Source organism: Anas acuta, chromosome 21 (genome assembly GCF_963932015.1).
Source record: "Anas acuta chromosome 21, bAnaAcu1.1, whole genome shotgun sequence".
In the NCBI taxonomy this organism is placed as follows: Eukaryota; Metazoa; Chordata; class Aves; order Anseriformes; family Anatidae; genus Anas; species Anas acuta.
Genome location: NC_088999.1, coordinates 5,824,726 through 5,850,254, shown reverse-complemented (window position 1 = coordinate 5,850,254; position 25,529 = coordinate 5,824,726). Strand labels below are relative to the sequence as shown.

Sequence of the window (25,529 nt, the reverse complement as noted above, 5' to 3'; positions counted from 1 at the left end):
CTCATTTACATAAGATAATGAAACTGCAGCGAAATAGTAAAATTGCAAAGCAACTTTGTTTTAATAATGACAGATGCTTCTTAAACACTTTAATTATGTCTCTCGGAGCAGTTTCAGCTAGGCCACAAGAAGAGAACAGTGTGAGTGAAGTACTTGGAGTGAAACCCAGGCCCTTCCTACAACCTGAAGTCACCGCTTTAGAAGTTCGACTGCTGAAGAGCAGTGCTTTGCCATGAAGAAGCAGTGAGGGGGGCATCCAACAAAGCGCAGGGAGAAGGATAAATGCGTTAGTAGAATAAAAGCCATGGTGTGGACAAACAGCACGTGTGTGGACACTGGAAGGAAATTCTGGGCAGCAGGGGAGGATGGAAATAAGGCTTTTCACCCTTGTGCTGTAGTTAGCTTAAAAGGATGGCATGGTCGGTGCCTGAAATCTTTCTGCAGCATACGAGGTCTTGGTAACGATTCATCCAACCCTGCTCTCTGCCACGTGCCCCCTTCCTTTGTGTAATGATCCCCGTTCCCTTCCACTGGGGGTCATGTTGTGATCATGTTCTTGGTTCCATCCCCAGACCTTCATTAAGGAGATCAGGTGTGTTTGTTTCTCAGCGTTTAGGTCCAAACTTGGCTGAGTCCTTCCTGGGAGCACGGCAGAGCAGTGGCCGTGCGTGTCTGCTGTCCTCCTGCTGCCGGCACACCATGGGGATCAGAGCTGGGAAACCCAGGATCAGCAAAGCACTGCAGATGTATAATTACAGCCTTAAAATGCGATTTTGCTGAGCCAACTACAGGTTAAAAACCGTTTCCTCCTCTGAGCTGAAGATCTGAACCGTTTCAAGGTGCCTGTAGAAGAGGCGAGGGGCCTGGGCAGAGAAGCCTCTTGCGCTGTTCTGCTATTTTCTCCCTCTTTTGCCCAGCGGGACTAATTGGTGCTCAAAGGGACCGGATCGCCTTTCCTGGGAGCGCAATCTGTTGTCTGATTAATTATTCATGGGCAGCGTGATTGGCAGCTTTGAGGTGGTGCTGCACAGGCAGCGGAGGGTGATCCACTGACTGACAAGGTTAATTGCAGCCTGGCGTTGGCGGCGATAACGATTTGTGTTGACAATTCCCGGGGCTGGCAGCGCAGTCGGGGTTTGCGGTGTGGGGCCCTGGCCTGCCCCGCGCCGTCCCCAGCACATGGCACCGGCTGGTTCCTCGCTCACGTGGAAGGGATTTTGCTCCCAGAAGCAGGTCTCCCGTGCTAAGCAATGTTGAAGAAGCTTTGCAAAGGCAGCGGTTGCTTTTACCTTTTTTTCCCCTTCTTCTTTTTCACGTATTCGGTGCATATTGATCAGGGTTCAGAACACAAAGGAGAAACTCGGCTCTGGTCTGAGAGTCCCTCTTCGGCAGGAACGGCAAAGCTGCAGCTTTCCAGGGCACCCGAGTGAATGAGATGAGAAAGATTTATGAGGGTGACCCTTAAAAATAATTGAAATGGGAAGGAATTTTAAACAGGGGATGGGAAATGGCAACTTTTCGGGATTATTTAATAAGTGCACAACTACAGTGGCAAGAATGCCTAAATCCTACCCAAAGTGCATCTCTGGGGCAGCGCCCGGCTCTTACAGTGATAAAGGGAGAGCCCAGGAGCACGAGGCTCTGGCTCTGTTTGTGTGGGTTATTTGCTTCTGTTCTCCTCAAACAGCTCAGCTCAGCTCTCTCCTACCTCCCATCCTGGAAACTGCACATTTTTTCTCCCCGCCTCAATATAATAAAGCAGAATCATAAAGATTTCACACTAATAAATGCGAGACTTCAGAGCACTTTCAGCTTTTATCAAGCTAATAAGATTTTTGGCTTACAGCAAGAAGGAAAACAGGTGAGCAGTTGTTCTACCAACCTTGAAGCCTCCTGGGATCCTGCAGGCTTGTAGGGGGCTCTCAGGCTCAGGTGCCCCTCCGGAATGAGGAATAAACCCACGGAGCCTCAGGAGAGACACGTCGGGGGAGTGCTTCTGCAGGTGGCTCTTCGGGGAACGGCCGGACCGACTCCTTTGGCTGCTGCCAGGCTCCTCGGGTACCCACGGGCAGCGGGAGCCTCGTCCCCTCCTGCAGGTTGAAGGGGAAGCAGAGGATGGTCTTCGTGCTCCTCTCTGCTGACCGAGTCAGTCCTCACCGCCCCTAAATGAGCACAGGTCCCCTCTGGCGAGCAGCACCAGCAGCTCTTCTCCTGGGATGGTTGCGTTTGGTCCGGAATTGGGTCTTTTCCTGCTGGGTTTTTATGGCTGGTCACCGGGAGAGATGGGGATGTCGTGAACCGGCTTGGTTTTAGGGACCAGGTTTCAACCAGGGAAGAGGGAGGTGTTGAGCAGAAACAGGCACGAGCTTCATCGTTTTCTAGAAATGAATTTTTATTTAAAATTTAAAACCATATTACTTCATACAGCAAACTGTGCACTTTGATATATCACAGTGTCTTAAAAAGGAAAATAATCAGAATTTTTTCTTTTTTTTTTTTTGGAAATTTTATTTACATCAGCCTAGAATGATCAGCAAGTAACACAGTTACTATGAAACCAAAATTGTTACAAAATGTTTACAAAAAACTATATTCATAGAAATTCTGCATGTCCACAAAGGAAAATCCCCTGAATATCACGGAGACCAGTTTTTTTCCTTTTTTTATCCAACTTTTTTCTGTTGTTGTTTGTGTTTTTTTACTTCTTTTTGTTCTTTTCTTGCTTTTTTTTGAGAAACATGTCAAAGAAAGGTACGGACAGCAAAGGGCTTCCCACGCCAGCGCCCGGCCAGCTCTGGGGCTGGGTCTTGTCCCAGTTTGTTCACACGTGCTGCAGGAATGCTCCCCGTGCGCCGCTCAGGGGCTGTGGGTCCCCCTGTGGGACCTCCCAGAGCCCGCCAGTGCCCGCAGCACCTGCCCTGCAGGGGACAGCACTTGCCCGGAGCTGGCGCTGCTTTCCTTTGCATATTCACCTTCTTTGTGGATTTGTAGGCTCGCCGTTGGTACCCAACACTCGTTATTGATTAAGTCTAAAGGGAAAAGCAACCCCAACGGAAGCCACCCGCTGCGTCCCTGCACTGGCTCACAGGAGACCCAGGAGGAAGAAGCAGCGGTAAGGGACAGTGAATGGACATGGCAGCAGTTTAGACACAGTTTAATAGCCCAGACCTGCTTTTTGTCTTCCCTCCTCGCTTTTTCAGTCCCTCTGCCCATCACGCCAAGAAAGAAACCGCTTTCAGGAAGGCTGGAAGTCGGATGGTTCCAGGACAGGAGTCGCCGGCGGCCACAAACGGGGCACAGAGCAGCTTGTGAAAGGCTTCGGGGCTTCGGCATCACGTCTGCCCCTTCCAAGGCTGCCCAGCTGCTGCTGCTCGTTGTCAGGCTCATCGCTGCTCTCCATGGAAAGCTGCTGCACTGCTTGCTCTGGGTGAAGCCCCTAGGCTGGGTTCAGCAGCACAGTGATTGCACATCCTTGGGGGCACTGCAGGAGGATGAGGTCAGGAACCCTCCCGGCGAGTGTTGCCCAGCTGCCCCCTGCCTGGTGGTGCCGACGATGCCGTGAGTCAAAGCCTTCAGTGACCGAGATCTCAAATAGCAAACCGTAACAGAGACGCATGAAGTGCTGATTTAGGGTCAGAGGAGAGGGGAGAGAGCAGGTTAACCTGCAAGGCTTTGTCTTGCTGGCGGATAGCACTAGTGGTTCCGGCCGCTCACCTGGTGCTCTGGGATGTTGGTGAGTAAAATGAGATCGAACTGGTGTCAGAGATGAACAAAGGGTGTTTATGGCGTTAGTGATATTTACTTATGTAAAAAGAATCTGCAGAGAAGCAAAATGGTTTTCAGTGGTGTTTTACTCTCAGGACATTTAAAGCCAGTTTCAGGCTTTGTTTTTATCTCTGGCGTGATTGTAAAAATCCCTTTCTAAGAGCTTAGAAATCTGCAAAGACATCATAACCTCTGCTGCTCTGACAGGCCTAAGGATTGGTAAAGAAGTATGGAAAATACGTCATTAGCTTTGGGAAACTGCCACATTCCCCAATCCGTCCTCTGCTGTAGGTGTTTGGTCAGGAAACTGTGAAGATGATGATGCGCGTTGAGTTGGCAGCTTTCAACTCTGATTTTTCATGGTTTCTATGAAAAGGTGAAAATAAATGTAAATCCTTTGCATATCTTTACATGAGTCACAATATGACAAATCCAGCTTTTTTTGTTTCGGGTCACTGTGCTGGTTCTTTACATCATGAAAAATGACATAAGGACAAATTGTGGTCTGTGATGGGGGGGAAAAAACAGAGATCTCCCCTTCAGCTCATTTGCTAATTCCAATCAGCTCCAAAGATAGCCTTCAAATAACTGAGACTGAGAAGGAAACAGGTGGGAAAATCCCCTGAACTGGGCTGCAGGCAGGTTTGTCCCTTGGGGCCCAGACAAACCCTGCGGAAAGCCTTGTGGCTCGGGGCATGGGGGTGTCCAGCAGTAGGGCGCTGTCATGTCTGCTAGGGAAGGAGGTTGCTCCTCTCATCAACGCCCGTGTTTGAAGCAGAGCTTTTAAGCACCTTGCAGTACTCCTTGGGACGTTCTGGGTTTCCACGGGCAGGGCTGTTTCTGTTGGTTTCATTTTGCAGATGGCTGGGGAGAAATTTATCCACAGCGGGACGGAGCGGCGCAGTGGCACTCGAGCCATTGGGTCAGCAGAGGGGTCTTTGGTAATTCTGATGAGATCATCTGCAGGACCAGCCTCCTGGGTTGAGCAACCTGAAAATAAGAACACAGTCAGGGGAAGATGAAGATTTGGAAGATTTCTCCAAAAGATGTCAGCGTGTTTGTGTGAATGGTGTGGAGATGCTGCCAGCGGGGCTGCGGGTCACTGGGCAGGGCGAGGGGGTGTCAGGTTTGGCTCACACAGTGCTGTTTGTCCCGGGCCAGCCCTGGCCCTGCAGGCTGAGGCTTCGCCTCGCAGGTCTCTGGTGCCACGTGGAGCATTTAGTCCTAAACCACGCGTACTGTCCTCTCCTGGTCTGAGTGTGATCGCGATGGAGCCGCAGTGTCACCGTGGGCTGGCGTCGGGGCGCTTGCACTCAGAGGTGGCACAGTCCCCATGCACATGGTCCCGTTCCTGGCTGGGACTCCGGTCACTTGAGCTTGTTCTTCCCTTCAGGGTTGACCATCTCGGGTCTCCTGATGAGCATTTCTGTTACCTTCTCCCTCCAGGCCCCAGCATGGACTTCGTGCTGTGGTGACTCCAGCCAGCACGGCCGGGGGGCAAAGGGCCACCACGAGCTGTGTCGACATAGGGTGCAGCCTGGAGCATCGCAGAGCTTTGCAGGTGCTTTTCCCGTTCCTGGCCAGCGTGCCCTAAATGTGTCATGTCCGTCACTTTGGGATGGGTGCTCACTCCGACCGTTGCTCACTCCACACCCGGAGGGGCAAAGTGTTTCTTTTTATTGCCATGCTAAAGAAGCCTTGCTCAGGGGCTCCTCGTTACCCACCGAGGGTCAGTTTGGCTCAATTCGTTTTTGCCTCCGTGTGTTCGGTATGTAAACATCAGACTCCTGGATGGTAGTGTGTTTGGACTCCATGAGGCCTGGAGGATCTAAGCTGTAAAAAAATAAAGAACGGAAAATAACAAAAATGAAACGGAAAAGCCCCAAGACCCATGTTACAGTCCGTGCTTTGCAGTTGGTGCTTCTGTGCCGGTGATTGATGCAGCTGTGTTTTAAAGGCCTTGATCTTGAAATGAACCAAACCAAGCTTTTTTTTTCTCTTTTTTTTTTTTTTCTTTTTTTTTTTTTTAATCCTTTCTTCCCTAGTTAAGAGTGCATCCAGCTTTGACTGACGCGATTCCTTCCCTCCCGCCCCCCAGGTCCCATTCCCTAGGGAAACACGGGCGTCAATCCGGTGTTGCAGGTCATGTTGTCCTTTCCTGGCAGCCGGCGGTCGTTGAAGGTGTGCATGTTGATCACGGCGTCCGTCTTCACCATGACGGGGGGCTGGGGCTTGTGCTTGACCCGCCGCTGGCAGGTGAGCGACAGCCGGATCTCATCAGCCATGGCACTGCAGAAGGAGCGCTGGGGAGAAATGGGGACAGAAAACACTGTTACCGGACAAAAAGCACTGTTATCACCCCAAAAAGCACCATTATCACCCCAAAAAGCAGCGTTATCACCCCAGAATGTGCCACTGGCTTCTGCTTGAGCAGGAGGCCGCTGAAGCTAGGCTCTGCAAAGGGCAATCACAAGGTTTGGGCTGCGTTTAAGGCATCGGCTGTGCTTGGTGGGACTTCAGCGGGCCTCTGGCTGACCCTCTGCTTTGGGAAGAGCTGTGCCTTTGACATGCTAAACCGTGCCAAAAGGCAGAGCTGGGGGTGCCTGTTGGAGTGCCGCTGCTCTGGGTGCTCCCTGCTGGCTGGCTGCTGGGGTCTGCTGGGTTTGTGAGTCAGGGGTAGTGAATCCTGTGGGCTTGCTGGGGGCAGGTTTCCTTTACCTATCTAATTCCAGTTTGCTTTGCTTTGTGGTGGTGCAGGGAGGCGGAGGGGATCGGTACCTGCTCGCGCTCCGCCGTCTTGCGCAGCTTGTAGATGAACTCCACCATGGCCACGAAGACTGAGAGCACCAGGCCTGCTGCCAAAACGATGAAAATCCCACCGATGTTCTGGATGCCCAGAGCGCTGGCCTCCTTGTTCTCATCCTCAGGGCAGCCGTTGCCCCGCCACCACTTCTCCTTCATCACGTGCAGCTTGTCCTCCTCCTGCAGCTGGAGGATGGCGATGGTGATCTTGTCCCTGTACGGGGAGCCTGCGGAGGGGGGACACCAGCACACACAGATGGGAAAGTCAGACAAAAATCGCACCAAGTAGGGACTTTGTCTGTTGGGAGGGCTGCTCAGACATCCCTGCAACAGGCAGACAGTGTGAGCCTTGGGTATTTGGAAATGGAGAATTGGGAGTGGGTTATGTGATCCCACCCATTGTATGTCTGCTGAGCAGCCCCCCTCCTGGGCTACCTACAGACCCCCCCAGTGCCCCTTACCCATGGGAGTCCCAATCCCATAGCCTTTGGAGTCGATGAGCCCCCCGATCTGAGTCAGGTTGCAGTTCCTCTGGGTGATGTACTCGATGGTGGTCGACTCCATCAGCAGGGCGTAGTCGGCCGTGAGCGTTCGCTGGATGCCCTCCTCGTTGCTTTTCACCAGTGCTGTGGGTTTGCTGCTCATGAAGGCCCACATTTTTTCAAACGTGGAAATTTTGGATTTCTGGAAAAACAATACCCCCCATCCCCAAAATACAAATTAATAGCCTATTTGCTGCAAAAGATGGTCTTTTTATAATAAATAGATAAATTCCAGTTTGAGAACAGGCTCCTTAATGGGACTGTTACCAGTGTGCCGTGTCTTAAATACCTCTCTGCTTTCACTGCCCACTAATGTGTGGCATCAAATTGCCATTAAAAGAGACAGATTCCAGCACACTTCACCTTATGCAAATAAATGCTCAGCAAAAAGAGTCACAGCTCTGCAGACCAGGAGCTGTAGGTGGAACTGAACTATTCCTCCGCTTCAGCAAGGCCCTGCTGTGATGCCCTGCAGACCTGCTGGTGTGACAGGCTATCAGTATATCTGCTTGAATGTATTAGTTTCCTAACCAGAATTTTGCTTACCCTGTAATGTTTCTGCACAATGAGAGAAGACAGGCAACATTTCAGAGGGCATGTTTTTCTCCCTCTCACACACTCTATTATATTTTTGTCTTTCCCCAAGCATCACAAGGAAACATGTCTCCTCTGAGATATGTGCAACTGCCAAACAAATTTAACATATCCACGTAAACAGAGGCTTAGAAATATTCAAGAAGATTGTCTTACGGCTAAAAATAAACATGGATATTCTTCCACTATCAGTAGGCATTGTGTTAGAAAAGGGGGGATGTGTTGTCTAGCTTGCTGCTCATATGAATGTTTTTTTCTTCTAGAAATGTGTTGGGTGAGAATATGGATATTTTATATCTTTCCACAACACTTTGAATGTAGCATTTATCTACGGCCACATTCTGAATTGTCCCTGTGTAGGCTGTTGCTGTGTAGTCCCTCATCATGCTTGATATATTCCAAATGCTTTGCCTAGCCACCTCCTTCTCTCAGTGTGTCTAACAAACGTACTATTATGGACCCGTTTCTTGCTGGTTAAAATTCATACTTGCTATAATCCACTTGATGAACCTGCAGCTCTGGAGCAAACTGCATTCAAGAGGCAGGATAATCTCCTTCACTCGAAAATCCGGTCCAGTGCCTGTAAGGTAGATTTGTGGCATCTATCAAGCCTCAAAGAGCAGCAAGAAATGTAGCCTCCAAAAGGATTATTAAATATCTGTGCATTACGATGGGTAATTGAAATGAATAGCATACTCGACTTGCTGATAACGACTTGTTTAACATTTATATAGTTTGGATCAGAGGCCTCTGGGTTCACTGGCTCTCCCTTTTGCTCTTTCTCTTCCTGCATTTAATGCTCCTCGGGTGTTGACACAGGGCTCTTAAACAACATCAGTGTTCTCCCAGTTTAAAGCACAGAGCAAAATAAACTGGCAAAAAATCAATAGGCTGCATTTAGTGAAGCTAATAGGACTTGCATGAGGCATTGTAGCTCTTCAGGCAACTTAAATTACATGAGACAGGGCTCCCTGGAACAGAAAAAACACTTTTCTCTTCTTAACTCACTCCCTTTGACCTGCTCCAAGGACTTAATTGTGTTCTGGGATGCCAGGATGAGCGCTGCTTTCGTAGCTCCGCCACTGCTTGGGGTGCGTGGGCTGGGGCAGGAGCCTCCCTGCAGCGAGAGCTGCTTGCAGGACCATGGAGCCAGCGGTGAGCACACCCTGCCCTAGCAGTGCCCATCCCAATCCTCCTCATGGCCTTGTGTCTCCCCGCAGTGGGTGCCGCTGCTTGCTTTGGCCTCGTCTTCCCCAGAGAGAAGGATGTGGTCACTTGTGTTGGCAAGGGCAGGTCGAACCCACAGAGAAGGTGAGGTGATGCAGGCTCTCTCTGTTGTCTGAAACCTGCCACCACCTCCTCAGAATTTATTTCCCATTCATTTCTTTAACTTGGCTACTGGGAGATAAGAGCGCTTCTTTCCCAAGTACAAATCCGCCAGCTGTAATTCTCAGCGCGGGACTAGCAGGTTGATGGACGTGGCTATTTGTTAAAAGTCCAATTTAGGAGCAATTGCCAGTCATCGGGAGAGCAGTCATCAGTCAAAAATTGCAAGAGCAACTCTGGGGAGCGTGTGGTGCTCCAGCTCCCAGCTCCTTCCTGCGAGCTGCAGCCACGATCCGTTTTGTGCTTATCAGGGAGCAAAGTTGCTCCTTCCTCCCTTCCCTCCTCAGCTCCTCGGCCGTACTTCAGAGGTGGCTGTTTATTTATGGGAACGGGGATGATGGCACCTGGGAACATACCGCTCAGATAGGCAAAACCATCTTCATTAGGCATAACAACTCATTAGTAGTAAATTAATTGCCAGTAAGGAATGCACATAAATTGTGTTGATGTCGCTGGGCTCTTTTTGGACGTTTTATTTTGCAGGACCTCTGTTTTTATGGCTCGTTGTCTACCCGAAAAAAAAATCCTCTCTGGGGTTTGTTACTGGTGTGAACTGGTATTTGCGGTGTGGTGCCTAGGGGCACATTTCATCTCGATGGAAGCAACGCGTGCTGCTGTGAGCTGTATACAAGGAGGTGAGGTGGTGCAAGGCAGCGAGCCCTTGTGGGATGCCCTGGCTCCCCTGCCCCATGGGAACCTTGCTTTGCTGCCCAGGGCAGATGAAGAGAACCCGCAGGGTGCCTCTGAGATGAATCCCCCGAGAGCAGTTCCATCGGCAGCTCCCCAGCGCTGGGAATAGCGCAGATCATTGCTAATAAGCGGGGGCGGTGGCTGAAAGCTGTTAATCACTGCCGGGGTTCACACCAGGGGGTTGTGTCTCCTGCTTGCACCTCGCCCACTGACTCGTCCGAGTTTTGGCCAGGGTAAAATAACGTCCGAATCTGGGCCTTGAGACAGCATCTGAATCAGCCCCTGCCCTGGTGCCAAGTGAAACGCGTGTAGGGAAGGCTGAGCACCAGCCCCTCGGAATGCAGCAAAGGCACCGAGAACGCCTCCAAGCTCATTCTTTAGAGTCACAGCTCAGAAGCTGTCTTTAATAACCAATGCTTCAAGACCAGTCACCCAAATAAATTAATGGAATAGTTTAGAGGAGCCAATATAAGGCATCTTGCCAAGACATATATGCTTTTTTATCAGTGAAATTGGCAAGAAAGTAACTTTCAGGCTTACGATTTTCAATTCCAGCCTGTATGAAAAAATAAATTGATTTGCACCGACTGAAGATACTTACTCTTGAGGATTTAACATTTCTGTACAAGTGAATATATATGTACACACATCCACACACTCTCACACCCGTACGCCAAACGACACATTAAACCCAGCATTTGTTCAGAGCGAGAGAGCATCTTCTGCAAGATATGAAGGATTCCTGGCATGATTTGCCATGAAAGCTAGATGCTGCTCCTAAATTAATTGATCTGTTTATTCCTGTAACTCAATCTGCATTGCCAGAGAATAAATAGCTTCTCAAAAGTTCTTTTCATGAAGTCGAAGTCTGCCAGTGCAGCTAGGAAAAGGCTGGCTTCTGCTTCCCCTTTGCCGTAGGTGGTGGGGCCGCACGGGCGAGCCCATGGGGCCGCGTTGGCACACCTACAGACATGGCCCTGGCTTGGCCCACGGGAGAACTTCTGTAGGGACACAATGGGCTCAGCACGAGCCCTCTACCAGGCAGCAGAACCATTCAGTGTTTTGGGACCGTGCTTTCCACCGGAGTTTCTCCAACACTGAGCATGAGGTCGGTCACTGCCCTGCACCCTCTGGGACCTTCGTGCTCTGGGGGGGCATCTCTGACAGTGTGACGCCCGAACCTGCCGCAGGATTTGTCCGGTGATATCACCAAGGACTCGATGTGGGGCGGGGGTATGCTTAGGGGAGCCTTAAATCACTCTCCCCTATTTCCTGTGCACAAGGGACAAGTGAGCATGGCATCCCACACAAGTGCTCCCACTGTACCGGTAATGGAACGCTTGTCAGAGGGGACATCCCTGATAATTCATCTCCAAACAGCAATAATAATAAAACAGCAAAAGGAAAATACGCTGTGTCAATAAACCCTGCCAAATGCCCGTTAGGAGCCCGAGGAATGATTCTGATGGATAATGATAGGAAGCAATAAAGATGCTACGGCCTTGATGACTTAAAAAAAAAAGAAAAAGATAGAGTTTCCTTTTATTTCCATATAAAACTCTTATTGGAAAGGGTACTTAAAGCACACCAGTAAAAGTCAGCCTCCTCCTACAGCTGCTGTGGGTTTGGATGGCAGCATGAGGCAGCTGGCCCTGCCGCAGACAAACGTGGTGCCCCAGCTCTGCAGTGAGCAAGCAGCAGCCTGCTCTTCCCTGCAATATTTGCATTTCCCGGATTAATTAAAGATCAAACCAAACAAACCCCTCCATGCATCTTTACCGGGCTGTGTTGCTGCCTATCACAATAAGCATGGAGGGGAGCGTGGCTCCTTCACCGAGTCATGGCCAAGGAGAGTTCCCCAGGGGCTGCTCAGCCCCCCCCAGCCTGCACCGTGCACCACGGCATTGCTTTAAACCTAAATTCCCCTCAGAGCCAGCGTGCTCATTGCTAGGTTAACCACCCCTCAATTCTAGTCCTTTTTTGTCTCTTTTTGAGAAGTGTGTTTTTACAGGCCAGCTGTGGTTCCAAAGGTGTCTTTAACTTTCCCAGTTTCTTTCAGTTTTTCAGGCAGTAGTGAAATAATGAGTGTCCTTAGCACCTTCCTCCGCTCTGTTGACTAACTTGGGAAACCTCGCTTTAAGCAGAAGAAATAAATGTAGTCTGAGTGTGATGCATTGGTGGTGTTAGCTCACATTGGTTTCAGAGATAAATAAAACCTGGCTATGTTAATGTGAATACCTAAAAGGACAGACAAGATACTTCAGCTCTAAAACGCCCCGAGCCCTTTGCAGCATGTGTCCAGGCTGGTTTTGTTTGCTCTCTGCCCCTGCAGACAGAGAGCCCTCGGGGGCTCCATGCATTTTTTAGTGCAGACACAGGATAGAAATGGCAGTGGGTGGGATGCAAAAATAGGGGCGATGCATAAGGAATGGAAGAGTTTTCTGTAGGGCTTTGATGTAAGATTCACCTGTCCTGTTCTGCCTAATGCGTGCTTCATTTTGGGTGTCTGAGTGATTGCTGGGTACAGTCCCCAGAGCTGCAAAATCACCGTGATTTTATAACTGTGACCTCAGTTAGCTACTGGGAGAGGGGGATTTAGCTGTGATACGAATCTAGGCAAGCTAAGCTGATGGGTCGAGGTCTTAAGAGAGATGGGAGACAGAAGCAACCTGCTTCTGCAGTGGTGCCTTAAGAGGCTTTTTGTCTCTGGTCTTGTTCTCGCTCCTGTTGGCCAGGCAGGGCTGCGTCTCTGCCAGGGTGGTGGAAAGCCTGTGCCGGGGCTCACCTTGAAGAAGGTCATGGTAGCTCCATCCTTCACTGCTCCGTACTCTATTTTGGTCTGCTTTGCCAAGTCGTCTGCCGAGTCGATGGGGGATTCCATCCTCTCCACCGTCAGGAAGGCAGCAAGGTTGGCCGTGTAGGACGAGATGATAATTAGGGTGAAGAACCACCATATGCCACCAATGATCCGTGTAGACAGAGCTTTGGGCATCAGCTCCGAGCCTGGGGTGGGAGAGGGAGTGGGAGGGAAGAGGAAACAAAAGCGAGAAAGGACGCGTTTTATACGTATGTGGGTACATTATATACATATGTACAGATGAAGGATTAGGTTTCACTGTCAGACTGCAACAGCGACGCAATTAAAGCCAACTGTTTTCGAGGCAAATTATCCAGACATCTTGCATGCAAGGAAATCAGTGGTTGTTTTTTTTTTGTAGCATTCACAGAAAAACCCTCTCCCTTTAATGCTGACCTTGGGTACAGTGCACAATTTACAGGAAACATTCAAACTGAAGTAATTAACTAGGCAGCTTTTATGAGATTTAAATAGCAAGCCATTTATGAACTTTTATGAGTGTTTTGTCCAGCCATTTAAAAAGTGCTTTGCTTTTATATGGATTACTTTTCAAAGGACTCGCTCTAGGGAGTGTGTTCAAATACACATGATTTAAAAAAAAATCAAACAGTGAGAGAAAGGAACTATCAGGGTCCAGTGCTTTGAATAGTGGTTAGAAGTAGGGAAGCTGGAGATGTTGCAGCATAAAAGGTGTATAACAGGTCTGGAGTGACTTTTATTGAGCAGACATGAAGGACTAAATGGGTTGTGCTATTTTTGTAATCACCCAAGACACCTTTTAAAGCCAGAAAAGAGCTCTGGGTTTAAAACAACTGCATTCAGAGGATATATCCAACCTGGAATTTGCAACAAAGATAAGGCTTGGCAAAGCAATTTCAGGCAGTGTGGCATTAAAGCTTAGTGTGGAGCACAGCTTTTCTCCCATCTTAGTGCAGCAAGGAGGCACCAGGAAGCAGAGGAGCCTTGGGTCTCAGCGCTGCTTTAGTTCTTCTCAAGATCCTGCTCCTTTCCCATTCCATCTCTTGCCCTTTGATGCATTGCAAGGTGTGACATCAGTCTGGCTTTGAAATATTTTTCTTCTTAGATGCAGAATAGACTTAAAAAGAATGCGTCTCTTTTCATTTCTAAGCATCTGATAAGAGGATGATTCATCGCGCTAAACCACCCTGCTGGGAGCTGTCACTGTCCATCAGGGCAGCAGATCTGGGAAGCCTGTGCCACACTGCAGCAGGAGGAGCACGGAGCCCCGGCGCTGTGCACGCCGCCAAACCAGCGCTGTGGGTCCTTTACTCCTTGGCCGTGACTGCCCAGACACGATAAATCAAAGTGTGACAAGCGTTGCTCATTTTCCACTTATTTCCGTTCCTGGATTTTCTGCAGTTAGATCACAGCAGAGTTTTGCTCCTCGTTCAGCACCGCTCTCAAGCTCACCCTGTGCTGTCTTCCCCACGGATTTATGCTGCTCCTTGCACCTCTCCATGTGCTCTGTCCCATCCGTGTACACGGCCACCATCCTATCCCTGTCCCGTTCTGGAGGTCCCTGCCGTGGTGATGTCCTATACCAGCAGCACGAGAAGCATTTGGTCTTGCCTGCAGTGAGGGCCAGGCAGAGCTGTCTGGAGAATCTCCTTGTGACCCGCCTTGTCTGGGGGTCATTTCCCAGTGTGCAGAATGACCAGAAAAGGATAAAATGACCAGAATGACCAAAATGGCCAGACTGACCAGAAGAGGATAAAAACAGGGACAGATCAGAGGGCAAGAAGCCCTGTCTTCTGTAAAGTGGCTTTAAAGCAGAGCCAGTCAGGACAGAGATCCTGAATTAGAGCAAATTGCTTGAATTAACGGGAGCAGAAATGCACAGAGCCTGTGGGATGTGGCTATTTGGGGGATTCAGACAGCCGAGGGGGGCTCAGCCAGCGTTCCTCTGCAGGGCATGGAGCGCGGGTGCTGCTCTGCACACAGCAGCAGTGCACGTGCAGACATGCTGCCTCTCCATCATCTAGCAGCGTGTTCCAGATGGCAGACTCTGGAGCTGCTCCTTCTGACACCTGCCAGAGCGTGCACACATCATTAATAGTAATTATTGGTAGTGGGGCACCTGTGTGCGGGCAGCCAGCTGCAGCTGGGTGAGCGATGAGCCTGTGCCTACAGACATGGGGCGAGGTGCTGGGCTGAGGCTTTGACCCACGGAAAGCACAAAGAGAGGCAGGTGCTAAAAATAAAAATTAAAAAAAAAGGGTGAGATGCTCCAGCCTGCTCTCCCACAGAAGAAATCCGATGGTGTTCCTGGCACAGAAAACCTCGGATGCTTCGGATGCTTCTCCTGGGGGGCTGCAGGCAGGGCTCAGCCCCACACATGTCCCTCTGTTCCTCCATCCCAGCAGAGGAGAAGCAGCTCCAGGTGAGCAGATAGCAGCAGACAGAGCCCCTGGGCCCTCCTGAGCTGCAGACCACCGTGGGTTCCCCCTGGTGAGGTCAGTTCTTGGAGCCCGTGGGCACCAGGGGTGCCAGCACCCCAGGGCTGCCTGTGGCAGCCGCCCCCTCTCGCACAGCTCGGTGCTGACCGTGCCTGCTTAGAGCCAGCCCCGCTGCCCTGCACCGTGATAACTGCACGAGGCGGGTGCCACCGGTATTCTTTTTGCAGCCGCTGCTTGGTTTTGACAGGCACAAAGATGTTTTATCTTGTTCCTGTCACCAATAAATTAAATTTTGCATTCAAAAAGCCACAACAACAGGCCGGTGGTGGTGAAGTGGCAGCAGGGCGTGCGGGGAGGAGCCGCCCACCATACCTTGCTGCATCAGTGCGCCCATCCCGAACCAGAAGCTGTTGAGCAGGGTGAAGTTATTCTCCACGATGTCCGACCCGGGGTTGCAGGGATGAGCGTCGTACCACTCATACGGGCTGAACCTGTGGTGGCACAAGGAAAGAGAGAGCTCATTAGTCAGGATGTGGCATCAGACCCTAAAGGGCCAGGAGAAAAACTGGAATACATCTGGTGCTGCTGCACAGGGCACGCTGACCCTTCAGTTGTGTGGCTTGTTAAGGAAAGGTAAATTCAGCCACGGTTTTAGGAAGTGCCCAGCGTGGCTGGAAGCCCCATGTTCCACACTGCAGACAGTAAGGAAACCTGGGGGGAGCCGGGTCTTTCTTTGAGGTGTTTCGGGATGCTTCTCCAAAGCCTTTGGTCTCTGCTGATGTCCTGCTCAGCACCACACCACCCAACAGCAACCAGTGCATGCAGTGGTGGGCAGGATGTGTTCAGGGCACGTGGGCATCTGTGTGAGATTTCACTAGGCGAGAAGACGAGCTCGCCACCAGCCTGACCAGCACGAATTCTGCGTGTTGAGGCATCAGCACAGTGGGAATTGGTGTGGGTTCACCGTGGGCTGCTGCAATGCTCGGACCCTGGAAGAGCAGGCATTCATCAGGGGGCATGTTTTCACGGACAGCCCGGCGGTTCTTGAGCAAAACAGAGGGAATTTTCTCTGCTCATCTCCCTGTGAATCCTGCCTGTGACGGGCATGTGAGCACCGCCTGGAATACAGCTCTTAGCCAGGATCCGGGGAGGATGCTCATCAGGATAGATGCTGATGTTTTTAGAGCTGTTTGTTTGCATTTTCTTAGAGTCCCAAATTTTGCGCAGATTAAATTAAAAACATAATTGGCATAATTGCTTTTGAACCAGGCATTAATTATCATCTCCGCTTCCTTTTGAAATCCCTGTAGCTTCACAACAGCCCTTTCTCCAAGCCCAACCCCCAGTTTGTGTTAGGAGCCATTGCTCTGTGCAATCCTCTGCCAGGCGTGCTGCTGCTCAAGGGGATGTCTTGTCACTTAACTTCCCAGGTGTCCTCTGGCAGCCGGTTGGAAGCATTGGGAGAACAGAACAGCTCTCAGACGCTCCTCCTGGAACTCCCCCAAACAAACAGTTACCCCTAATCTCTGCTTTCCACGCACACTCACGCTGTGGACTTTCTTACAGAACCCACAAAATGGTGAATGAGCAATCAGCCATCATGGCACGGAGCTCATGTATCCCCAGAGAGGTTTGGATGGACTCGGGCTGCACCCTAACAGCCTCACTTGTTCACCATCCAGACCGCCTGCCTCCCCGTGCTTCTTAAAGTAAGGGAAAATTGGAGAGGAAAACAAAAATTAGGCTGTTTTGAGACCTTGCCTTATGTGCTGCTTAGTCCTTTAAACCTGCTGTAAATTTATGCCGGAGGTGTATAAAGGATGGCGCCTAAGCCCTGTCTATTGAATAAAGGCAGAGTTCAAGAATTAGATGAAAACTTTATCGGGCTGCCAGTGAAAGAGTGTGAGATGGAAAGGGAATTGGTAAGATCAAATGAGCCTGACAAGATGACACACTGAAGAACTTCAAGGTCTCTGAGTGAGAACCTACTGGTGCTGCTCAAATTATAGAGAAATATTCAGAAAACTGCAAAGCAGCAACAGTCGTCAGTGCTTGAAAAGCTGGTGGGACCATTAAAGGAAACAGAGGGGTAATGAAGGAAGAAGTGAGCAGAGCTCGATGACCCCATGCAGCTGGAGCCATAATAAATGGGGGCTGTTCAGGATTCACCTTGGGCTGGCTTCCCTCTTCCGCAGGTGCAAACAGGGGCTGAGAAATATTTCATCAAAAAGTGCGATTATTTTCCTGTCTCCTTTTGGCAGGGAAACGGGAGCATTTCAAAGAAGGTTTAGTTAAAGATGAGATCTAACACAAAACACTTCTGAGCCTAAATTGCATCCCCGGAGAAATCTGCTATGGACGACCCAGTCCTTGTTTCAATTAAGAGGAACGGCAACGCCCCAGCCCTGGTGAGCACCAGGAGGGGTTCGGCTGTGATTTGAAGGCCCTGTGAGTCCGAGACCAGGTGATAATTCACGACAGGCAGAGCCACCAGACAGACCCCATGAAACCACTGACATGGGTGCTTGCAGTGCCCCGGTGGCTGGAGCAGAGAGGATAAGCAAGAAGGCTGATTAAAAGGAGAGATGGATCAAACACATCCTTTGCCTGCCTCTAAATAGTCCCTAAGTTGGTTTTAAGTGGCGTTGACCTATGATTATAGCATCAGCAGAGGACTCCGGTGCCTAGTTCAGGAGACTCACGTCTCTGAATTATGGCTTTGCTATTTTGGCTGTGGTTTTCTCCTGAGGGTTGGATTTGAGAGGCCTCGCTGGGGTCAGAGCAGATATTGTTTCAATTACTTCTGGATGTAATAAATATGCCCCGTATCTTCCCTGTGAAATCTCCTGCTCTCCATCTCCGTGTGTTAAGAGAGATTCCTGCAGAACCTTAATTACACCAAATACTTGATGTTCTTTAGGAGAATATGAAGACAGAAGAAATGTCAGGAGCAAAGCACGTGAAAAAGAAACTGTAACGGCAGTGTTTTAGAGACTCTATTTCAGCCCCAAAGCAGCCTGATGGGAAAAAAATGTTATATTACCTCGTAACTGCTGCGATGTAAGAAAGACATGAATCGTGCTGCAGGACGGCTCATTGTGGCAGTATAAACTAGCATGAGAGACTCTGGATGAAAAAGTAGGAGGAGAGAACAACAGAAACGAAAGGAGGAAGGCACAGATGGCGAGCAGCTAAAGGGGACTCCGAGGGCTCGGGAGTGTGGCCACCACGTGCTGGGTCACTGCAAGCCCAGGTCCCCGTCTCTTGGCCACTGCTCACAGTGTGGAGGGGCTGCTGGGGGCTGAGCAGCCCCTCTGCGATCCACACAGCCCCTCTGGACTTCCTGGCTGCAGAAGGGGGCTTCAAAGGTGCTTCCACGTTGGGAGCCTGGCCCAGCATCTCCTTCAGCCTTTTCTCAGTATTTAGTGCAGGGCGTTTCTTGCGTAGATGGAATTTGCACATTTAACACGCTTTGAGAGTGGGGTCTGGATAATTTGGGTTGGATTTGGCCTCAGGCGAGTAGAGAAAAATAAAGCCATAAAAGTAAAACTGTGAGCTCTGATCCCAAGCTGCCTGAGCAGTGTAATCATTCTGGCACTGGAGCCCCAGAGTTAGGGCAGCAGAGTCCATCCGGCTACGTTCTGCATGGCTAACAGAGGCACAGAGTGAAGAGATCCTATTAATCACCACAATATTTTTTCCCTTTTGTAATTACCTTGGGTTCACTTTCCCAGATGAGCATCTTTCCCTGCTGAGAGCATCTGGTGCCTTCTCTCTCCAACACAAAGCAGAACCACTGAGGCCCTCATCCTGCAGCCCCGACAACGCGGGCAGCACAGTTTAGCCGAGTTGCCCCCTTTTTCTGTCCCCCCAGCTGCTTCCCCAGCCAGCCCCGCTGGCTCTGGCTGGCTCTGAGCTGGCAGAAGTGCGGGGTGGTGATGGCAACACCACTCTGATCCCCTCCTCAAGTCGGGTGCCTTTCCTGTGTGGTACACTGCCCGCAGGTTGAATTGAGCTGTGAGGTTACCTTGGTGGCTTGCTTTGTGCTGGGCTCCCCGTGGGCCCTGGGCAGTGGCAGCCTGCTCACGTCCCTGCTCAGAGGGCTTCTGTTTGACCCCAGGACAGTGCCTGGAAGCCTGGCACGTGGCTCGGTGTAGCGGCCCCCTTTGGGAGAGCTGCGTTGCACAGAGTAGGAAGGAGACACCTGGGGACCCTCTGTGTCTACAGGAGGGACGTGTGGCCCCTCCTGCCCTGCACCTCTGCAGGGGAAGGATCAGAGCTGTGGCTGCTTCACCGTCCCAGATGGTCTGGAGAACACTAATGCTGTCTGCTAAGCGGAGTTTACTTTGACAACTGCTGTTATGTGTAATTAGGATATTACATAGTAAACTCAGGAAATCATCTCTAAATGCCTCCGAGGACCTGAGGGATGTTGGAAATTGCAGATTTGTTGTAACATGAGGGTTAATGCGTTCTGGTTGCTGCGGTTTCATGTTTAATCTTCACTCTGACTGTCTGATTGATGTCAGTGGTTTAGGTAGGGGCTGGTTTCTGAAGGAGGCTCCAAGGAAAACGCAGCCCACCAGCCCTTCCTCGGAGGGGCCCGCACAGAGCCACGGCTGGGGGGGGCAGTGGGGAGGCTGCTGAGGCTCCACTGCCATGGCTGGGACTGGAAGGACTGAGAAATGAGCGTCTAACTGCAGGGTGTGTTTGGGAAACTTCCCTGGGCACAGCTCTTACCCAAAATATTTAAACACCCGGGAAGCTGGGCATGGCCAGGGACACGGCCAGGGAAGCAGCAAGTGCTTTTTTTTGGGGTTTGGAAAGGCAGCACTGCACATTGAGAGCAGCCCTGGACTGCGAATCGCATCAAAGACTCTGTGAAATTAATAACTCATGCAAATAGATGCAAATTCTGCTGCTTTTAAATATAGAGGTTTTAAACATGCTAATTAGATGCATATTAATTTCTGTAAACAGACGCTGTCAGATCGTCGCCCTGCGCTCTGCATCCTTTTGGTACAGGGGAGGGCTTGCAGGGAGCTTTGCTGCTGGGGGGGGGTCAGAAGCAGGAGCTGAGCCAGGGGGCAGTGGGAGGCCGAGCTTCTTCTGGGGGGGCTGCCTGAGAGGTCACCTAATGGGAGCACGAGCAGGAAAACCACATCCCGTCACCCCTCGTTGCACCAGGCTGGTGCCAACCAAACAGAAAGGCAGGTGAATTTCTAAAATCACAAAAGAACGAGCATTTTAAAATTCTTTTGTGCTCAAGGTCTGCTAACCGGTGGAGCTGCCTGCCCTGACACAGCACAAGAGGCTTACGGATTTATGGTAATAAAACAAATAACTGCATTTAGTGTGCTGGAGCAGCACAAAGGATGTAACAGACTCGAGCTGGCAAAGAAGGAACCAGATTTCCCCTGTGCATAGCCCATCTTTAATTTTCTCCACTGGCTCTGTGTCCCCTCTCCAGCCACTCGGAGATAGAAATCCCACAGCCTGCAGCCTGCTGCCCTCTGGCAAGTCCTGTTCCTAAATTTCTTTGTTTCCATTTTGAAAGGGCCTTCAAATTGAGCCCCTTGTGTCCAGCGAACTGCCAGCACTGAGCCCCTGTGCTGACGCTGGGCCTCCAGCAGCAAGCCGTGCTGTGCCCTCGCTGAAAATGGACCGAGCAGGAGGAGAGGCGTTGGTCTGAATGTGTGCAGCCAGCCTCGGGGAGGTAAAAGCCAGGCCCATTTTAGTTTAACACTTACAGAGCAACGCCACAGTTGAGCAAAAAGCCATTTGTGCTCTGTTTTTGAAGCCGTGAAAAACCATAAACCGTGCTTCGGCTGATGCTCTGATTATCCCTCCACGGGAAGGGTGGCAGCGAAATGGAACAGAACAGGGGAGCCTGCGAGTCGTGAGCAAGCCCACGCTAGCAGACTAGCCTGCCTCTGGGTAATGGGCCAGAAGTAATTTCATTAATGAAACAGGTTTAATGCCGCGGCTCCCGCTGCGTGCTTAGATCCCCGCGACGTGCCGGCAGCGAAACGATTCGGAGCACGGGGAAAGCATCGCGTGGTGGCAGCCGGGTGGCGCGGCGTTGGCGTCCCCTTACCTGGCTATGACAAAGAGCACGCAGCTGACCCCCAGGTAGGCGAGGAGGATGTACATCCAGATGTCGGGAGACAAGGGGTTGAGGAAGGAGAACACGCTGGGGTTGGTCCCGTTGGGCTTGCGGTACAAAATGCTGACCCCCAGGGTCATGAAGGGCTTGGAGAAGTCGATCGCTTTCTCCCGGACGTGGGTGATGGTGAGAGGAGCGACGGCCAGGTCAGCTTTCTGTGCGTGACATGGAGGGAGAGAGACACAAAGGGAGAAAAAAAGAAGCCATTAGAAAGCTGTTGCCATCCCTCAGAAGCCCTCTGTCTCCCCAGCACACCCCGCTGTGGGGTCAGTCTTGTTCCTGGCACGAGGAACCGTACTGGGAAGAGCTGACAGCTGCCGGGTTGCTCTGCTGCTGCTGCGATGGTCAGAGGGCAGCACAGCTGCTCTGGCCTCTGCAGAGCCCCCCAGACAGGAGGACTGGCTGGGTTTGGGTTGTTCTGGCTGCTGAAAGGCAGTGCCTTGCCCCAAAACCCAAAGGCTCCACGTGCACCTGCTGGAGCTGGCTCCAAAGCCCCAGCAGAGACGGTACTGCAAATATTCAAAGGTTTCATCCTCACTGCCTTCACCTGGGAGCTCTGAAACCCGGCCCAGCCAGCCCACAAGGGCAGCAGCTGTGTTTCTCTGCATTAGCACCATCCTTTCCTCCCTGCTCCCATTCCCCCTGTAAGCAGGGCACAGCTCACCAGAGCCCAGAGCAGAAGCTGGAGGTGTGGGGGTGTGAGCGAGGCACCCAGGGTACCAAGGGGGCTTTGCTGTGCTGGCTGCTCGGCCCCAAAGTTTGGGCACCGCACATGGGCTGACCTCATGGCAAAACTTGTAATTCCCATTCTGGGGACACCGGGTGTGTGGGAGGAGCGGTGCTGTGCGGGGAGCTTGGAGGGAGCCCCCACGGGATGCAGCTCCTCTCGCATCATCACTTATCCTACTGATCATTTCCTAGAGGTACAGTGGCTTCGTTGTGACTTGCAACCTTTACATCAATGTTAGCGCTCTTGCTAGAATTTGCTTTGCTCCAACAGAAACCGGGGGCTCGCTGCAGAAGCTGGTAAGAACAGGTCCTGAGCAGAGGAGGTGCAGGGATTCTCTAGGAGGCACAGAACTAGGTCTTTCCTTCAGCCTGAGCCCTGGTTGGTTCCTTTTCCTCGTCACTTTGCAGTCATGTTCAGCTCTTGCATCACGTCTGTGTGCATGTCCTGCTGTAACAGGGAAACTGAAGGAGATGTTGAAGAATTTGGCTACTGATTTTTCTTCCAGAAGAAGGAAACGGGCAGCTCTGAGGTCAGCACTAGCAAGCAGCTGCCTGTCTGAGAGATCCTCCAAAGCCAGATTTGTCAAAATGATCTAGCGAGCTAAATAACAGCCAGGAGTTTATGCTTTACCACGGAAAATGAAGAGAGAAAAGTCTGCATGGATGCTCAAGGATCAAAACGCTTTTAGTGCAGAGATAAAATTTTACTGTGTCATTTCAGCAGCTCCTGCGATTTGATCACAGCCCCACGTCCTTGGCAGTAAATGTCACACACAAGCAGGATGAAGCAGGTATTAGGGAGCCCAATCTGGCGTTGTGTCCTCCGCTCTGAAAGGCATTATAGGGCTGCACTTTGATATCCTTTTTATCGATGCAGATTTTTTGGAAGGTGGCCTCTAATTAGGGATTTGCTGAATGGGAGGATTGGAATCAAAACCCTCCAAGGGTGAAGCTTTCATTTCGTCGTGCTCCGCCGTCCCCAAGCAGGCAGTCGGGTAGTGAGCCCTGATGGCTTCCTTCACTCAGCCCCAGCTTTTATGCCGTTGCACGGTAAGATGGGTTTTATTAAAAATGAGGAATTACGGCAAGTGCCAGCGGCTTAAAGGCCCTTATCCAGCAAAGCCACTTAAGCACGTGCTTCTCTCTTCCCGGAGCTCGCACACACTCCAAGTGTTGCGTATCTTAAGTGTGGTGCTGAATTGAGGCCAAAAAGCTGAATTTTGCCAAGGCAACAACACACCAAGTGCAGGCACTTCCCCAGCACCCCTCGCAGGCCTGGCTCTCCTTTCTCACAGCAGGCTGCAGCCTTCACACTCGGGTGGAACCGATGCGAGTTCGCCAGGCGTTCAGTGGAGGAAGAATTGTGTTCTCTGCAGAGGGGTTTGGCGTTGGCACCAGCTGCTAGGTCTTATCTGCAAGTTCTCAGTTATCACAGGAATGTGGCTGCGGGTCAGAACAGCTCGGGCACGGTCCCTGGAGTTGTGCAGCACCCAGAGTGGGGCTGGGTGTGACAGCCTCTCGCAGCAGCGCCAGCAAACAGCATAAGCACCAAGATACATATTTATTCAAGAAAGTAAGCTGCCTCGGCGCTTATTTTGCCAATCTGAGTTAGGTGTTTACATAAACTAATTATGTGTGTGTTGCCTGAGAGACAGGTAAATAGTGCATATTTTACTCATTTAATTGTTATTCAGCTGTCTGTCTGGCAGCACCAACGCTTGCATCCTTCAGTCTTGTTTGCTCCAGAGCATCCTGGGGCACAGCAAGGCCAGCAGCTCCCTTCCTGGCCCACCCTGTCCCAGCACGGCCACAGGAGGAGGTGGTGAGGGCAGGCACGGTCTGCCTGCAGCCTCAGCAGGCGGCTGAGCATCCTGCTGGGCCCTGCAGCCAGCAGCAGGCAGCACCCCACACACGAAGTGATGCTCCAGGAGGAGCGAGGCCAGCGTGGGAACCACCCCAAACGCTCCTCGTCTGGCACCATGAGCAGCAGGGTCAGCGCTAATTGGCTGCCTCCAGCTCTTAATGGCTGCTCTTAGGATCTCAGCCCTCGTTCAGACATCATTTTTGTCAATGAATTTATTTAACGTCAGTGGTGAATTCAGAATGGGTGTCAGCTGGGAAAACCTAGCTGTAAGCTGAAGGGGAGAAAGGAGGAGCGTGAAGTCTGGCTGGGCCTCTTCTCATCTTTTTTATTCAAGAAGTTCCTTAGAGATAGCGTCCAGGCTGTGGGATCACAGTGACAGCAGACGGAGCTTTAGGGACAGGCCGTGTGCCTGGCAGGTGAGCGAGCCAGGGGAGGGAACAGCAGCTCCAAGACCTGCAGCAGCAAGCAGAAGACTTGGGGCTCCCAACTTGCACATCAGTGTGCTGCTGTCGGCTGCTTCTCTGGCGGTGATAAATGTGAATTCACCAAATTAATGATGCTGAGCCCAAAAGGAGAAAGCGCAGCCAGCTTCCTTCCGTCTCCTTTCTGGTGCTGAGTTTCTGAAGGGTGTAAGCAAGGGATGACATGCACTTCATCCAACAGCAATGTTTTTTTCCTCTTCCTGGCCCAGTGGCTTCCAAATGCATCCCCAGCTCCCTGGCACTTGAAATAAACACCCACCAGTGCAGGAGCATTACTGGGAATGTGGCAATGTGGTGTAATATGTGTTTCTGCCAGAATTTACTGTCAATAAATGCCCGTTTATTGTGAGAGTGTTAAATCAACTGTCATAAATCATCCCTAAGGATAGATATTACATCTTCTCTATAGTTACCATTGGCAGGGATTTCCATTAGAAACCCTATTATTTTTCATGCCTTTTTTATTCCCACGTGAAGTTTCAGACTGAATGGAAATTTGATATGTACTGTCTTGGCAGAAGACAAGTTTTATTTGTGAACAAGTTTGTGCGAAATGTGCAGAACAACTCATTCTGCTGGTTTTATGTGGCTCTGCCCACAAACAACGGGGGAGATTTGCAGCCACTATGGTGCCAGACAGCTAAAATTTAAAAATCAGAATGGATGGGCCACAATGCACGGTGTAGTTGTGCCTGTATCAATAACAATTCCTATGAATAAATAGCAGGAACAGTTCACTACAGATGAAAGGAGGAGATCTGACAGTTGCCAGCTTCCCTGTTTATTACCGATGCACAGCACAGTGACTTCTCTGCATCGCCTGGTGCCCCAAACCTGCCCGAAACACTGGTGATGTGAGCGAGGTGAGCTTTCACAGCCCCTTCTGCTTACAGCCCCTCTGCAGAAGTGGCCAGGCAGAGTGACAACAAGCAACAAACTGTGCTGAGGAAAGTGTCCGGCTCTCCAGGGAGCAGACTGAACACCAAAGCAGATATTTTTTGTGATGAAGGACAAGCAGAAGATGAAAGGCAGCAGGGCAGGACTTCTTGCATCGTACTGCGCAAAGCTGTCTTCTCCAGCTCTGCTGCTGGGGACCTGCAAGATGGGGTCATGCTGGGAGCTGCTCTGACTGCTGTTGCTTTTCCTGTTTATGCTTAAGGCCAGACTAGAAACAAAGCAATTTTACAAAGGATTGTAGCCCAAGGCGTTACTGCCTGTGGCCAGGCATGTCTGGA

At 50.9% G+C, this 25,529-nt stretch overlaps 1 protein-coding gene across 1 annotated transcript in view; it reads right to left on the bottom strand.

The window, feature by feature from the left end:
* Window positions 1-5,706: 5,706 nt before the first annotated feature.
* The window catches only part of GRIK3 (glutamate ionotropic receptor kainate type subunit 3), a 102,567-nt gene continuing 82,744 nt past the window's right edge, over window positions 5,707-25,529 (bottom strand). Inside the window, exons 11-16 of the mRNA XM_068657884.1 lie at window positions 21,151-21,374; window positions 15,426-15,544; window positions 12,565-12,782; window positions 7,029-7,251; window positions 6,544-6,794; window positions 5,707-6,068 (exon numbers count right to left, since the gene is read on the bottom strand). Coding sequence (XP_068513985.1) covers window positions 5,874-6,068; window positions 6,544-6,794; window positions 7,029-7,251; window positions 12,565-12,782; window positions 15,426-15,544; window positions 21,151-21,374 — 1,230 coding nt within the window. The 3' untranslated portion in view covers window positions 5,707-5,873. The remainder of the gene's footprint in view (window positions 6,069-6,543; window positions 6,795-7,028; window positions 7,252-12,564; window positions 12,783-15,425; window positions 15,545-21,150; window positions 21,375-25,529) is intronic.